At 36.9% G+C, this 15839-nt stretch overlaps 2 protein-coding genes across 9 annotated transcripts; one reads left to right on the forward strand and one right to left on the reverse strand.

Annotated features, from left to right (window-relative positions):
* Window positions 1-1924: 1924 nt before the first annotated feature.
* LOC107304254 lies at window positions 1925-10834 on the forward strand. Of its 7 annotated transcripts, none has more exons than XM_040524418.1 (14): window positions 1925-2232; window positions 2836-2903; window positions 3370-3468; window positions 7503-7684; window positions 7802-8000; window positions 8086-8336; window positions 8449-8652; window positions 8713-8805; window positions 8888-8986; window positions 9058-9507; window positions 9612-9659; window positions 9772-10011; window positions 10095-10198; window positions 10488-10834. In XM_040524418.1, the coding sequence occupies exons 7-12, from the start codon at window positions 8461-8463 to the stop codon at window positions 9889-9891; spliced, it is 1002 nt and encodes a 333-aa protein (XP_040380352.1). In that variant the 5' UTR covers window positions 1925-2232; window positions 2836-2903; window positions 3370-3468; window positions 7503-7684; window positions 7802-8000; window positions 8086-8336; window positions 8449-8460; the 3' UTR covers window positions 9892-10011; window positions 10095-10198; window positions 10488-10834. The 7 variants fall into 7 exon arrangements, with proteins under 7 accessions (XP_040380352.1, XP_040380354.1, XP_040380353.1 ...); XM_040524420.1 differs by having other exon boundaries at window positions 10095-10159; XM_040524419.1 differs by having other exon boundaries at window positions 10095-10140.
* A 2933-nt stretch (window positions 10835-13767) lies between these two features.
* Window positions 13768-15789, reverse strand: LOC102713630. Of its 2 annotated transcripts, none has more exons than XM_006654208.3 (4): window positions 15644-15789; window positions 14867-15007; window positions 14294-14467; window positions 13768-14190 (listed from the first exon to the last, which is right to left on the reverse strand). In XM_006654208.3, exons 1-4 carry the CDS (start codon window positions 15719-15721, stop codon window positions 14113-14115), a joined length of 471 nt encoding a protein of 156 aa, XP_006654271.1. In that variant the 5' UTR covers window positions 15722-15789; the 3' UTR covers window positions 13768-14112. The 2 variants fall into 2 exon arrangements, with proteins under 2 accessions (XP_006654271.1, XP_006654270.1); XM_006654207.3 differs by having other exon boundaries at window positions 13768-14193.
* Between the last annotated feature and the right edge of the window lie 50 nt (window positions 15790-15839).

Here is a 15839-nt window from a genome sequence, read left to right on the forward strand (position 1 = left end):
TTTCAATCCTATAGCAGCCGCACGCCTAATTTCCGTCGGCTCGTGGGACGGTAGGAGAGGGAGGGCCAGGGAGGACATATATACGGTGTCGTCGCCCCAGCTCCATGGCGACGCGGAACAGGCAGCTAATGTAAGATCATATTGCCATTTTGACCTGCAGGGCTAGCTGGTTGGTGACTGTGTTGGAAAATCGTCCCGAGTCGGTAGGTAGGCGGACAACAAATCGTCACGTACTACAGAATCGGAACTGCATTTTCTTTTGGGAATGCTCGATCTACTGACTGGCCCAGTTAAGCGGCTAATTAGTAATCACCGGTTAGTTTATTCCAAATTTTCTACTGGTCCAAACTGATGCAGTATATGCCCTTTCTTTTAGGGATGTGAACGGTATAACAAAATCCTTTATCGTTTCTGCTGCTGTTTTCATCGATTCCTGATTGTTTCAACCAGTAACAAAATTCTCGGTTATTGGGAATAGTCCCACATTAAAAGTTTAGGGGGAGTGGCACCAATTGAAAGGGGAGCGGTCCCTCACCTCATAGGCTAGCTTTTGGGGTGTAGAAAGACTTCCTTCCGGTTGGACCAGCATCTCCCAGTTTTGGGCCAACATGGGTAACGAAAATGGTAAAGAAGCACATTTTTTAACCGTTTTGTCAGTATCCTGTATTGGACAGGTAATTCACAGAAATTTCCAAAGTCCCAATTTTTTGGATAGAGCAGCCAGTAGCATGTGTTTATAGGAAGTGTCCGAAGGCCCAAAAGAAACATGGCCCATCAGTCTTGCTATGGCTAACCCTAACACCTAAACTTCCCAGACACACCTGCCAGCTGCTTAGCCTCCTAACCGCAACCATCGCAGTCTGCCACTGGCCGACCCAATTCCGCCCCGTTGTCCCCGTTGGTCATAGCGTCTGCTCAGCCCGTCCCCGTCTCCTTCCTTTTGTGTTATATCCTTTATAACATTTATAACATTGGTTACCGAACTTATTGCTAATTTATCATATAATCGAGCTTTGATTGACTATCAAACTTATTAGTTATGGGATATCTTTATGTTTTCGATTGACTATAAGTGATACAATTTTATTATTAATGATATGATGTATTGATCTTGGTATAATTGTATGAAGTTGTACCATCACCACTCATGTGTAAGCGTGGCCGAATATGCACTATTATAGTTCATCTATTTTTGACATAAGTTTTGGCTTCTGACCAATATCGAACAACTTTATTTTGAAGATTTTGGTTCCAAAGTTCTAATATTATCGATATCCTTATTGATTCAGACTATACTGCTCTCTTTCCATTTCCGTTTCTGATAAAAGTAGAAATAAAAACGAAGAGAGAGTTTTTCAAGCATTTTCATCCCTACTTTGCATGAGCCTGGGTAAAGAGCTAGATAGTAATATTATTTTTTTAAAAGAATATATTAATAACATGTTCATATCAATACTCTTTTTAAAGGAGCGGTAGTAGTTAGTGAATCTGCTATCACCTCACTCCTAGTTCCCTATTGTTTTCAAAAGTAAAACAGAAACAGCATGGGAACATGGCTTAACTGTCACTACATCACAACACCGAAATGGAGGCAGTTATGTGTTGGTATATTTTTTTTTTGTGCTAGCTCTCAATCTGCTAGGAAATATCCTGTCACAATGTCTATCGGTGAAAATTGCTTCTTTGACAAACTGTCTGTCGACAAAAATCAATGGCAGACCATCTGCCACCATTTTTTTGACAGTGGTTGTTTGTCTGTCGGCATATGTAGATGTGTCCTACTAGCCAAAATTTTGGCGCGACCTAAATAGCAAGGCACGATGAGAGGCACCGAGGGAGAAAAAGTGGCGGGGATGTGAAATTTTTTGGTTCCAAGTATATAGCACTCCCATTCTATTTTCCACTCTCTCTCTCTCTCCTCCATTCCATTTCCACAATCTGAAATCAATCCCCACACAAAACCCTAGCTAAACCTAAACTAGACCAATCCTCAGAGCAGCAGCTCTTCCCCCCATCCACAGTAGCCACAAAGCACCATCTCTGCCGCTACATCCCTCGTACGCCGCCTCCGACGACCCAAGAAAGCTCTGGACAGAGCTCCCAGTTGGCTGGATCCAAGCCCCTGAGGAAACACTGGAAACATCATCTTGTGTTGAGTGCATTGTGGCCTCGATTGATTCGTCATCATGAAGCTCGAGACGACGCTGTTGTGTCCTCTAGAGCAAGCTCAAGGTCATCTCATCTCCCTCCTGCCCCATTCCTCTCCCCTTCCTCTCACCTCTAGATGTTTTGTGTTCCTTGCATATCTTCAACTTTTACATGGGATTTTGCAGATGGAGCAGAGGATATGCTATACATCTCTGTTTGTTTGCATGCATTCATACATGATAGATAGATTTTCGATTTTGGGAAAATTTCGGAAGGGGTAAATGATTTTTTGAGAGATCTACCATCTCTAATATGTTCAGAAAACTGTAGATCCATCTTTGCAACTAAAGAAATGAATTGATCTATCTTAAAAATTGGCTTAGTGACAACTTGCTGATGTTGGATATTCTTTAAAATTTGTAACTTTGTTTTATTCAGTGAAACAATTTCATATTGCTATTAATGTAATTTAGTAATTGGCCTCCTGCATGTTACTGCTTATTATAGCACAAATACAACTAGCAAAAAAAAGAATGATTTCCTTGGTGAAATCACCTATGTAAATGATATATTTTTCTAGTTTCTAGTTTGCCCCCTTCTTTGGAAATAGTACTCTTGTTTGATTTTGGTACTTCTTTTATTGGTGTATGGCAACTATTAATCATTTTTCTGCTTTTGCCATTGCAGATCTGTCCTAAGCAATTAGGTTGGAGGTTGCTTGGTTCCTGTCTTGACCTATGCTGACATATAGCTAGGTGTGCAACTCCCCTATTTATTAGTTTATGCTTAGGAGTTCCTTCAATTTTTGTATGTCAAGGTAGCATACATGTACTTTGGTAAGATGCACGTTCAAAATTGGTCATCTGTTGAGAGCTACACAAACATTTGTGGGGTTGATCCTTTTCACAGCCTATGTTAACAAGAAAGAATTGGTGCTTTAAGCCTTTTTGTTTCTTTCTAGTACCAATTTAAAGATTAATTTGACTGACCTACATCTAGTTAGTCTATTACTCTGTAAATAAACAGGCTGACTATAGTTCCTGTTGTCATTAGTTGATGTAAATTTCCTTCATTCAGAAAACACAAAATTTTTTCTTGGACCAGAGGATTGTCATATAGTTACCCATCTTATGGCACTAATCACATTAGTATTTGATTTTTATTACAAAAGAATTAGATATTTTGCACGATTATATTTACTATTGTATATTTCTTATCCAGGAGGAATTATAATTGCTTTCTAAGTAATTAGAGCCCCAGCTACACACTTGAACAAGGTTAGAAGCAAATCAGACCGAATAACCAGCACAGAACTACAAGGTATACATGTGGTTCCCTTGTTCTCTAACTATTTCTCCCCTTGTTCATGATTTTGAATTTCTCATAGTATTTCAGTAATTGTATATGATACTCTGTTTTTTGAATGTGATTGGAATGCTTTTTGAGTAGTGAGACATGTGACATATATGCATATTTTTTATAGTACCATAACTAGCTAAGTACTGATTTGCATGGTATATCCAGATATTGCAAAATTTTGCATTTTCGCAATAAGAGACAAGCATGGATAAGGGAGGGATGGACCTTCCTAGGTACAGCACAATACTAGTATTGGATTGTTTAGCAACAATATACTTAGCCCCAACTCTAATAACACAGTATTTCAGGAACACATCTGGCTACTTACAGGGGGTCAATAATTTCATAGAGTTTGCTTTTACACATTCAGCAAAGGGAAATAAAATTTTGTGCCCTTGCAAGAAATGTGTTAATTGTTTGTGGCGGGAAACAAATATTGTAATTGAGCATTTGATATGTGAGGGATTTAAGACTGGGTACAACCTATGGATTTTTCATGGGGAAGCTCCACCCTCTTTTGCACATCGTACTGCGCATGAACAAGTTCAAGTAGAAGAGAGAGCTGATAATCACGATGAAATTCCTGAAATGCTTAGAGACATGGCACATGGTATAGATTTGATTGGGGAGGGGGATGTTGCTGATGGTAGTTCAAGGGATGGAAATAATGGTGAAGATGATTTTTACAGATTAGTAGGTGATGCAAGTAAAGAGCTATACCCTGGTTGCAAGACCTTCTCTAAATTAAGTTTCTTAGTTCGTTTGCTTCACATTAAATTTCTTGGAGGGTGGAGTGATAAAAGTTTTGACATGCTACTAGACTTGCTTAGAGAGACTTTTCCTGATGGTACAGCTCTACCCAGAAACTTATGAAGCAAAGAAAAATATTAAATCTCTAGGTCTTGGGTACATAAACATTCATGCTTGTGAGAATGATTGCATATTGTTTTGGAAACAATATGAAAATTATACATGCTGCCCAAAATGTAATACTTCTCGATGGAAGATAGAAAGAGTCTTGATGGGAAACGGTTTCACAAAGTTCCTAGAAAGGTTCTTCGATATTTTCCTGTGAAAAAGAGACTTCAAAGGTTGTACCTAAATCTAGGGACGGCCAAAAACATGAAGTAGCATGATGAGGGCCGTACAAAAGATGGATTGCTTAGACATCCAGCAGATACTCCCTATTGGAAACACTTGGACACACTCTATCCTAGTTTTGGCAATGAAACTCGTAATGTAAGATTAGCATTAGCTACCGATGGCTTTAATCCTTTCAGATCTTTGAATTCTACCCATAGTACTTGGCCAGTTCTTTTGATTCCATACAATGTTCCACCTTGGTTGTGTATGAAACAACCCAACTTCATCCTATCCTTGCTAATTCCTGGTCCAACTTCTCCTGGTAATGATATGGATGTTTACTTGGAGCTGTTAATAGATGATATGGAATTTCTCTGGTGTCAAGGCATTAGAATTTATGATGCCAATAAGGGTGATTTTTTCCAAATGCGTGCTGCAATATTGACCACCATAACTGATTATCCTGGAAAAGGATATTTGCATGGATGTGCTACTTCAGGTGAAGTAGCTTGCACCGATTGCCACATAGAAACTGGTTATACAAGACTATCAAAGGGTAGCAAAAGCTCTTACATGGGGCATCGCAGGTTCCTAGATGCCAACCATAGTTACAGATCAGATGCAAAATCATTTGATGGCACTACAAAATTTAGACCACCGCCTTGTCCCCTTTCTGGTGAGGATATCTTGGAGCCGACTGAACATTTAAATGTTGTTTTTGGTAAGGATCCAATGGGAAAGAAGCCCACAGCTAAGAGGAAAAAAGGAGACCCATCAATATTGTAGAAAAAAAGGTCTATATTTTTCAGGCTACCCTATTGGAAAGATCTACTGCTTCCACACAGTTTTGATGTTATGCACATTGAGAAAAATGTTTGTGATAACATAATAAATACACTTTTAGGAATAGATGGGAAGTCAAAAGATAACCTGAATTCTCGCTTAGACCTCCAGCTGCTAGGGATAAGGAAAGATCTTCATCCTGTTAAAGTTGGAGATAAATATTTCTTACCTCCCGCTCCATACACAATGAGTCCAGATGAGAAGAAGATGTTTTGTTAAGTGTTGAAGGGAGTGAAGTTTCCTGATGGGTATGCATCAAATATAAGCAATAATGTTTGTGTTAGTGAGAAAAGGCTAGTTGGGATGAAGAGCCATGATAACCATATTTTGCTTTAGCACCTACTTCCTATAGCTATTAGAAGGATTTTGCCTGAGAGAGTTAGTGCAGCGCTCATCCATGTAAGCAACTTTTTCAAACAAATATATTCTCCCGTGATACGCATAAGTGAGATGCAGAAGCTTGAGGCAGAAATAGCTGAAACCCAATGCATCTTAGAGACAATATTCCTACCATCATTTTTTGATATTATGGTGCACTTGATGGTTCATCTTCCTGCACAAGCACGTATTGGTGGTTCGGTGCTGTACCGCAATATGTACCCAGTTGAGAGGTAATTTTATAAAAAAAACTTTTCAATACTACATTAAATTTATTTGGAAAGGTTTGCACATATAAAGTTACCATTATCTGTAGGTTTTTGATGAGATTGAAAGGGTATGTGCGCACTAGAAGTCATCCGGAGGGATCTATAGCTAAAAGTTATATATTTGATGAGAGCCTTACCTTTTGCTCTCAATATCTACATGGTTGTGAGACTAGATATACACGGAAAGCTAGAAATGATGATGGCAGCAGGAATAGAAATTCTGGTATCAATCCATACTTTGCAAAAAATATCGGGCGAGGTTTGGTTGGAAAAAGTGCATTTACTTTAGATTACCAAGCATGGATTCAAGCTCATAGATATGTCTTATTGAACTATGATCACATAGAACCATTCCTAAAGTAAGATATCTACATTTTGCCCTCTAAATTTATTATTTTCTTTATTTATCTGTTGCAATCATCAATGAAACCTTGCAGTAAGCACTTGAAATACCTTTCAACTAGTTCCCGAAGTAACCGTGAAATTAATTGTGTGCACCATGAAACATTCCATGAGTGGTTCAGGCTTCATGTAAGTAAAAAATGAATGTAGTTATCAATGTGAATACCTTGTCACAGAAACATTTTTATATTGATAATATTATTCAATATCTACAGGTAGCTGAATTAACCATGAGCAGTGAACAAGTAAGTGATGAAGTACAGATTCTAGCTAAAGGCCCCTTATTGGTTGCAAGGAAGTACAATAGCTATTCAATAAATGGATTCAATTTTCATACAAAGGCTTATGATGAGGGTAGGTCGGTTCAAAGTAGTGGGGTAGCAATAGTAGCACAAACTTCCTATTATGTTGCAAACTGTGAAAGCCCTGTGTTTAGAAACAAGACATATTATGGGATTATTACAGAAATAATAGAGTTGGACTATTATCGCAAAGGGAATATCGTTCTTTTCAAGTGTGACTGGGTTGACAATCAGGTAGAAGGTAAATGGGTGAAGGTAGATAAATTTGATATTACTAATGTGAACTCCAAGCATTTATTCAATACTGGCGAAAATTTGGCGGATGAACCTTTCATTTTAGCATCACAAGCAATTCAATTCAGGTTTATTATGTTATGGATCCAATAGAGAAGGATTGGTGTTCTGTTGTGCAATCTAGGCCACGTGATTGCTATGAGCTAGGGGAAGTTGAAAATGAACATTTGGAGAACATTCAAGAAATACCAAACCCATGTGCTAATCTGAGCAAGTTTGCTGTTGTTGAGGATGGTAGTTATTTTAGAACAGAGTTAGGTGGTTCTATTGTTGACCCAAATGAGAAAGATAAGTAAGTGTCATTCTTTATTTCTTCTGCATTTTTTAAATCATGTTTTCACTAATTTATTTACTATGTATTACTATTGATACAAATATGTGTGCATGACTCATTACATCTGCTCACATGTAATTTTGCCTTTAGAAGGAAAAATGCAAAAAAGAGGCGGAAGTAGGGAGGCACCTTTGACTGACTATGAGAGAAGAAGGGATGACAATATTGCTGAGAACAAAATGAAAATGGCAGCTCTAAATTTAGAGTTTGCACTACAATCTTTAAGGACAGAAGGAGCTAGCTCTTCACAACAAGCTAAGAAAACTAGTATGGTATGTTGATCAGAATTATATGTTTGTTATTAATATCATCATGTATACATAATTATAACTCAGAGATCATCATTATTATTAAGTCTAAGTGCTCTAACAAGTATTTAACTATTGTAGAAAAGGAAAGCTGTCAGATCAGTACCATGTGGTGTACCAATTGAACCACGAAATCTTCGCCCTAGACTTGCTAAAATTGAGACTACAAATGAGCATGATGCTAATGATTTACGCCCTAGGCTAGCAAGCAATGGGACTATAAATGATCATGAAGGACGCGCTGAAGATCCTCAACTTATGGCTGCAGAAAACAATGGGGGTATGGTACTGAGAATTTTATTTACCATTAATTCATATCTTTCTTGACTAACAAAACTACAAATTCTTTTTTTTACAAATTTCAGATTCCAATGGAGCGCAGCCAAAGAAAAGAAATGGAAGAAAATTCACTAGAAAGGACAACATATGGTATTGAGAAGACGAGGCACTGATGAAGATGGAGTTCAATGAATTTGATCAACCAGTTGGGAAAGCAGCAGTTGAGTTTCCTAATGTTGTTGGTTCACTTGTAAGAACCAAAGGTTTCCCTCTCTGCCATGATGATTGGTGACATGTTAATGCAGATGCAAAGCAATTCATTATTGATGCTTTGGAGGTATGATAATTTATCTATTTATTTTTTACCTTTGCTCACAATCAACATTTGGTACTTGCTTTCTTTCTAAACATGTTATGAATTTCTCTTAGCTTGCTTTCATGTTTCATAGTATGTATATGAGATGGATAAACGACTTGAAAATTATTCTTTGGCCACTGCTGGGAAGAAGTGGAAGGACTACAAAGCTGATTTGAAGAAAGCTCATTTTAATGAGACAAAGACAGTGGAGGAACTTATTGCAGCTTGTGATGACAGAGTGCAACCTGAAGATTGGGTGTGGCTTGTCGATCATTGGCTATCACCAGAAGCAAAAGTAAGCTTATGATTTAACCATTAGTTATATAATTGTTTATTTAGTTATTAAGTTTTTTAGGCTCGAAGCATGAGAGGGAAAATGAATCGTGCCAAGCTGTTAACCCCACATACCTCTGGCAGCAAGTCATTTGCTCGTGCTCGACATGAATGGGTAAATCTAAGTGCAGAATTTCTTTCGCAAATGTTCACTTCCATCTAAACTTATTTGTTACATGACTATTTCTTGGGTGTAGGCTGAAAAACTTGGGTACATGCCACGTAGAGATGAGATGTATATCAAAACACATACACATAAAAACGGGACTCCATTGAGGCAAGCTGAAGCTGCAATTGTAAGTAATTAAAACTTTTCACCTTCATATATGTAGATAAGTTTTTACTAAAATTGTCTATATATTTCAAGCGAGATCTTCAAGAGGCCGTTAAAGATCATCCAGAATTAAAAGAGAAAAATGTGCATGAAGGTGATGTTTTCTCCCATGTATTTGGACGTGAGCCTAGGGGGTATGTACGCTCTGTTGGTTTTGGACCTACCCCCTCTACTTTAGGCATGCATGGGCATCGCAAGTATACTCAAACAAAGGTTCAAATGGCACTTCGTGGTCGACACAAAGCTGAGAAACAAGTTACAGTCCTTCAAGAAACGGTGGATGAACTACGTGATGAGGTTGCAGAGTTGAAGAGATTGCTCTATTCTTGTCAAGGTAGAAGAGAATCTTGCCCTAATGTTGGGAGTCCATTAGAACATGGTTCTAATCCTACCCCAAATGAGCATACAGAGGATATAAGTGAGGCTGAGTCTGAGCATGAAGTAAGTGACCAAGAAGTGAGTCCACAAGCTTACTTGCAGCAGGTATATAGAACTTCATGTTTGTCTCTTTTTTTTAAAAAAAAATAACTATTTAGCTTACAGTGAACCTTAAGGATGTGTAATTACTCAACCATATGCATGTGTAGTTACTGCGGAGGAGAGTTCCAACCATCCTAGAAAGAAGACATGAGGGGGTACAATGTCTCAAAACTTACTACTAGCAAATGTTCCTATTTTGGCTTGTCTCATGGTGATAACTTATTTTTCTGTGCTAGTTCTGTAAACATCGTGCAATATGTGTTGTAGGGAGGCCAAGAAGTCACACTACCCTCTCTAGTGACTCCTAGCAATCTTCCTGTGGCTAAGGCAACTATCCAAACAAGCAACCCAAACACATTGGTTGGTGGGACTGCTCTTGGTACATGATTTTGTGAAGTAGTCGTGAATTCTGTGATTAAAATGGATGCAGTATTACCTCGCCCATATGGACGCATACAAATTATGGGAGATGCTTATGGACAATCAATTGCTTGGCCACACACTCATGTAATGTTTAGGCTTGATTGTTTTAATTGTTACAAGCAGTGATTTGCCTCTGTATGATACTTACCAATTTTATCTTTTCACAGATTAAGTATGACGAGAATGCAACAGGGCAAACAAGGGTTTCATCAAGTATTCAATATTCTCTTGTGTAAAAAAAAACACTTTCATAGTGACCGCTTGTATTTTGGTGAAACATATATTCTCTTTCTCTCTGTTACAGAGATAGAATATGTCACTTAGTATTATTACAATTTTTTTCACAAGCTTTAGATTGGCAACAACATAGATTTTTCTAATGAAAAGTCAAAATTATATTTGGTGATCTAGCTATATATTGCTTCTTATCTTTTACATATGCTACAAGTATGATGTTTTTTATAAAAAGTTGTAAATGTAGCAAAAATTTTCTGAAATTGTTTGCCCTTCCAATTAAGATTGCATATGCAACCATGTGGCTTACTGTCTACTTTTCTCAGGCGGTGGCAATTGATGTACTACCCACATGAATGAAGACAACACGATGGATGTGCAAACTCATATGAAGTGCATTCCATACCTTTTCAATATCTAGCCGTAGCATGTAGCCTATATTTTGTACTTTTGAATTGTGCTAATTAGACTACACAAAGACATGAAGCGAAATATTTTGGCAACTGCTGTCATGGACATGTTCTGGATTTGGGTAGGATGGAGATATGAGGGTATTAGCTTTATCACTTGTGGTTGTACTCTTGATGTATTCAGTGAAAATTGAGAACAGCATTGTTATTCTTTTGTGAGGTTGAACCTGACTATTATGGGAGTTGTGGACCTTTTGATTAGTTTGCACGTTGATGTTGGTTCACCATTGTCATTTCGATTGATTTATTCTCAGTAATGGAATATTTGTGCCTGGTTGAACTTTAAATGTGAACTAAGTGAAAGTCCATAAAAAATTATGCTAAAGTAAAAGCAACAGATCAATACTATTAATGTGCATGTTGTTCTATCAAAGAAACTGTTCTATCGAACAAACTGCCGATGAAGCAAAAACAGATGCATGCAAACTGCCGGGAAATGAAAAACTGCTATTAAACCTTTAACTGTCGGTAATAATCTCATCTGCCGGGAAAAAAAAGAATTACCGTCAGACATCAGCCGGCATAAAATATATCTGTCGGTAAAAACTTTTCTCGACTGCTGGATCCTCGGCAGACGCTGGTGGCATGTTGACTGTCAGCAAATGTATTTCCCGACAGACAGTTTAACGCTAATAGCTATTTATACCGACAGACCGAGTGCTTCCATATGTAGGTCATGGTGTAGTGTGTAAACCACGCACACCAACTCTATATTTTGTGGCATAGGAAAGAACCAGTTGGGCTAAAACTATCTGTAACAATTAATATATGATACATGGTAAAAACTATAGTAATAATGGATTAATCGTAACTCTTTTAGTTAAAGTCCCATTGTAACATATGGATAATATGCTACTATGCGTATAATAAGCTAAGCTTATAAGCAAACTAATTAATATTTACATATATCATTTGTGGAATGTCAAATTATCTAGATGATTCTGAATAATCGCATTAATCGTGTATCGGAGGTGCCTTCTCCGTCGATTCATGTATGCGTTCTTAGGGAAGAGTGTGTGTGCGTTGTGAGCGTTCGCGTCATAGTGTGTTATCAAAAAACAAATTCGACTTTCAATACTATTTCAACTTTTAACAATTCGACGTTTTGCAATGGTGTTTATAGTTTGGTTACTTGCAACAGGACCTACCTTAATATGGGGCAGGCTTTGGGCTAGCACATTCTCTACTAAGCTGAACAAGAAACAACATAGTAAAATCACGGACATGGCCCATCTTGCTTCTCTCCACTGTGGACCGAATCTCTCCAAAATTCATTCCCATGGAACACAAAACTTAGCGTGACATTTTCCTCAACTCTCAGAAACAAATTTATCTCCTTTTGGGGTTTCCACCCTGGTTTTATCCCGCATGGTAATTGTTTGATATTATAATCAATGGTTTTGTTTCACATGGCAGATTCGATTTGAGCTGCATCGGCTTTGATCTCCACCATGTGGGTGAATTCTCTTCATCCGGTCATTGTATCACCTAGGTCAATATTTTCTTTGTTAGATCTAATATTCTGGTCAAACTGTATAATTGTTAGTAATTGTATCTACTCAATTTAAGTTATTTTTGTCTCTTGAATTATTATGATCAATCATTTTTAGTATTTTATATTTAATATGTTAATTCCTATCATCGGTTAAGTCTAATATATTGGGTTGCATTTATAAATAGTTGTTATTATATTGTTTTATCTTGCTCATGGTTTCACTAGAGTTCCAGCTGACAAGTTATACCTTTATTATATAAAATACATGCCATCAACTAGATTAGATCGATTTATATTTTAGGCCATACCCAAATTCTATCGATGTATTATAATTGATAGTTAACTATGGGTTGTTGAAATATTAATTTACTCTTATTAAGTATATGTCTCGGTTGGATCTGATGTATTAGGATTATTTTTAATAAAATAAATTAATTATTTTATAGATTCAAAGTTAATTACTAATATATTGCATTTGATAATTTACATAATATTTTACATGTTTATTACTTCAACACTGACGATAATATAACCGATTGGTCTGAAAATGACAACATCTATCGACAAAGCGGTCGATCGGCTAGTTCATCTAGCCAGAATTGTTTTTATCTTCTTTATAAATTAATTACAGAGCCTAAATTGACTTGCACACATTGAGCCTTCGGCATATTGGTATAAATTTTGCGTGAACAACTACATGAAACCAACTTAACCTGAAATTAGCTTCAGTGGTACCTCTGAGTTAAGATAAAATACTCACTCCATTTCACTTTCTAGCTTTGCCGGATGTTAATGAATCTATATATATATATATATATATATATATATATATATATATATATATATATATATATATATATATATTATATTTAATAATTTAATGAATTTAGACAATGTTAAAAAGTTTTACGATATAAAATAAAGATAGTATGTACGTACGTATAATGGTGGAAGCATAGTTTTCGTGAGAACGTACGTCGGAGTACTGATCCGACCGCATGCAGCCATATGTTCGTGCTAATTAATTAATTAAGCTACGAGCTAGCTAGCTTAATACTGCTAGGTTAGCTAAATATATGCATGCTCACTACCAGACTTGAGAGCAAGCCTATGGGGGAAAAACGGTAGAAAAATATCTTGCATGTAACCTGGCACGACTAACTATGCCACACTTGGTAACCAATGGTACATTTGTTAAGCAAATTAACCCAGTTATGTATATATCATATATGATATATTTACTGTACTCAGTACATCCTTTATGCCATAATGTAGCCCTAACCAATAATATTGCCTCTTCTAATTTGTATCAAATTAAATATAATGAATTTTTCTACTAGTTATCCTATCAACTAGTTATAATTAAAATTTATTGCCACCTTACTCCTCAACTTTCCTCGCACCCCTAATTAACTACCTCTTATCTAATAATTAAGGGGATCTTAGTCTTCCCCTTCATCGTTATTTCTCAAAAAAGAGGACATGGTTTCTTATATCGTGGAATGGATGGACTAGTTTGAATTATTACATTGACAGTTTTAGTCTGCGCGCGTATATATGTTTGCTACCTGGAAACTAACAAGTGTTGGAAAATAATCACAATTAACGCTAAAAGGTGAGGCACGTTGAATATTCCTCCCTAAGGACTGAAAAATACCTTCGATATATATTCATATCGACATTTTCACTACATATCACCGCCTAGCACTTATACCACACACATGACACGTACTCTTCTTGCGAGACATAACAGCATGGAGGTGCATTTAATTTAACCTCTTGACAGCATATTAATTACCCCCTAATCCTGTAGAGAGAGCAATTAGAAATCCCATTAATTTGAGCATCGGTAACCCTAATTAGAGGGCTTTAGATTGGTCATTTTGTGTTGCTCTCGTTCAATTCAGTCCTTGCTTGCTTCTCTAGCTCGATCAATTAATTAAGCAACCATACACATATGCTAGCTAGCTTGCACATCTTTTTTTTCTATTTTCCAGGAAACCTCTTGATGGCCTGGATCACCGCTAGCTCCACCGCATGTGCATCCATCACTCCATCGGCTTCCTGCTGCATGTATATAAATTAATTAATGGATCATGTATATAATTGATCAAAATTAATTTACAGAGGATTAATTAACTTATCACATTGCGTGTGTTTATGTTACCTCTGCTCCTACTGCTTGGAGTCGAAATGAGCTGGAGCATGAAGCCCTAGCCTCAAGCACGGTGAGTCCCAGCTCGTCGAAGGCTTCCAGAATGGAGGCCAGTAGACCTGCAGGGCAGATTTGGTCCATGAGCACGTTGATGAGGAAACCCTTCTCCACGACCTGAACTCTGACCTGCAGATCGATGTATGTACACCATCAATTCCGTGCCAATATTAATTAGTTGGACAACTCTCTGATGCATTTTACTGGTAGTATTACACTACTAGTAGAAGGAAAGTATTTTTATATTTTGTTAATTACTTGATTGGAATTATTTTTGTATTTTTTGCAATAAAGATCATAATAAAAGGACGATATTACCCTTTAAATTTCTACTACACCTAATATTGTTGGTAATATAATTTAATCACAGCCGTCCGATAAAAATAGATTAACGGTGTGGATTAAATTCTACTACTAGTAATTAAAATACACCGGAGTCGGCCCTAACTAGTTTCTCGTATGAGGTCATTTAATCGATGAGAGTTAATTAAATGGATGCATGACTGATCAGCACAATGTTCTAATTACCATAGGGGATGATGATGATGATTCTTCGCAGACATTAGCGTTCTGCGCCGCACATGCTAGTTCTTTGTTCAGTGCCGCAATCTTCTGCTTCAGATCTTTGATGTATGTTGATGCATCAGAGATGATAGACATTTTATTTACCTGCATGGCATGGATATATACACGAATTAAATGCACCTCAATTGAGTTTTCAGGTTACAGAATTTATATATATATGCGTAGTACTACAACTTTCCAAGAGTTTGCTTCAATCAATCATTAGCTGTGAGACAATAATTACCTAGCTAGTTTATGCATCCCCCATTAAATATATATTGACCCTTATTACATTCGCTTAGAATTGGAGTTAGCTGTATGTAGCTACTGGAAACTGTTTCAGGCATACTGAACTAATTTTTAAAAGTGAAAAGCCTAAAAGTCATTCAATGGTTTCTACCTTTTTTTCAAGGATAGAGAAAGCTATTTAAATCTATTTTCGAAGTAAAAAAAACCCTCATCTTATACGTACGAACTACAAAGAAGTTACTAAAAGGGTGAAAATCTGGTATCAAGCTGTTGCTATCTAGGTTAAATCAAACGAGAGAGAATGAGAAAATTTTCCTGCAGTACCTGACTGTTCATCAGATTAACAAGATATATATATATATATATATATATATATATATATATATATATAGGAGTTGCAAGAGGAAGTAATAAGAAACAAGTAAGGGACGAAATTAAAATGATGGGATGAAAAAGCATCGTTCTGAGAGGTAACAACAACAAATAACATACCGCATGAGAATGAGTAAGAGCTCGGAGGATCTGCAGCTTCTCGTGCATACTTGCTCTCTTCTGTTCCCTGGAGACCATCTCTCTCTCTCTCTCTCTCTAGATAACTCTCTCTCTCGTGTTGAACACCAAGCTCTCTCTCTCTCTCTCTCTCTCTCTTGTGTTGAACAACAAGCTCTCTCTCTCTTTCTCTCTCTGG

Source organism: Oryza brachyantha, chromosome 5 (genome assembly GCF_000231095.2).
Source record: "Oryza brachyantha chromosome 5, ObraRS2, whole genome shotgun sequence".
NCBI lineage: Eukaryota > Viridiplantae > Streptophyta > Magnoliopsida > Poales > Poaceae > Oryza > Oryza brachyantha.

Coding starts and splice junctions, on each gene's coding strand:
- LOC107304254 (XM_040524414.1), top strand. CDS start 8,461: ATGGATAAACGACTTGAAAATTATTCTTTGGCCACTGCTGGGAAGAAG. Junction 8,653..8,712: donor GGCTATCACCAGAAGCAAAA/GTAAGCTTATGA, acceptor TAAGTTTTTTAG/GCTCGAAGCATGAGAGGGAA. Junction 9,508..9,611: donor CACAAGCTTACTTGCAGCAG/GTATATAGAACT, acceptor ATGCATGTGTAG/TTACTGCGGAGGAGAGTTCC.
- LOC102713630 (XM_006654207.3), bottom strand. CDS start 15,721: ATGGTCTCCAGGGAACAGAAGAGAGCAAGTATGCACGAGAAGCTGCAG. Junction 14,468..14,866: donor CATCATCATCATCCCCTATG/GTAATTAGAACA, acceptor ATCGATCTGCAG/GTCAGAGTTCAGGTCGTGGA. Junction 14,194..14,293: donor TCCAAGCAGTAGGAGCAGAG/GTAACATAAACA, acceptor ATATACATGCAG/CAGGAAGCCGATGGAGTGAT.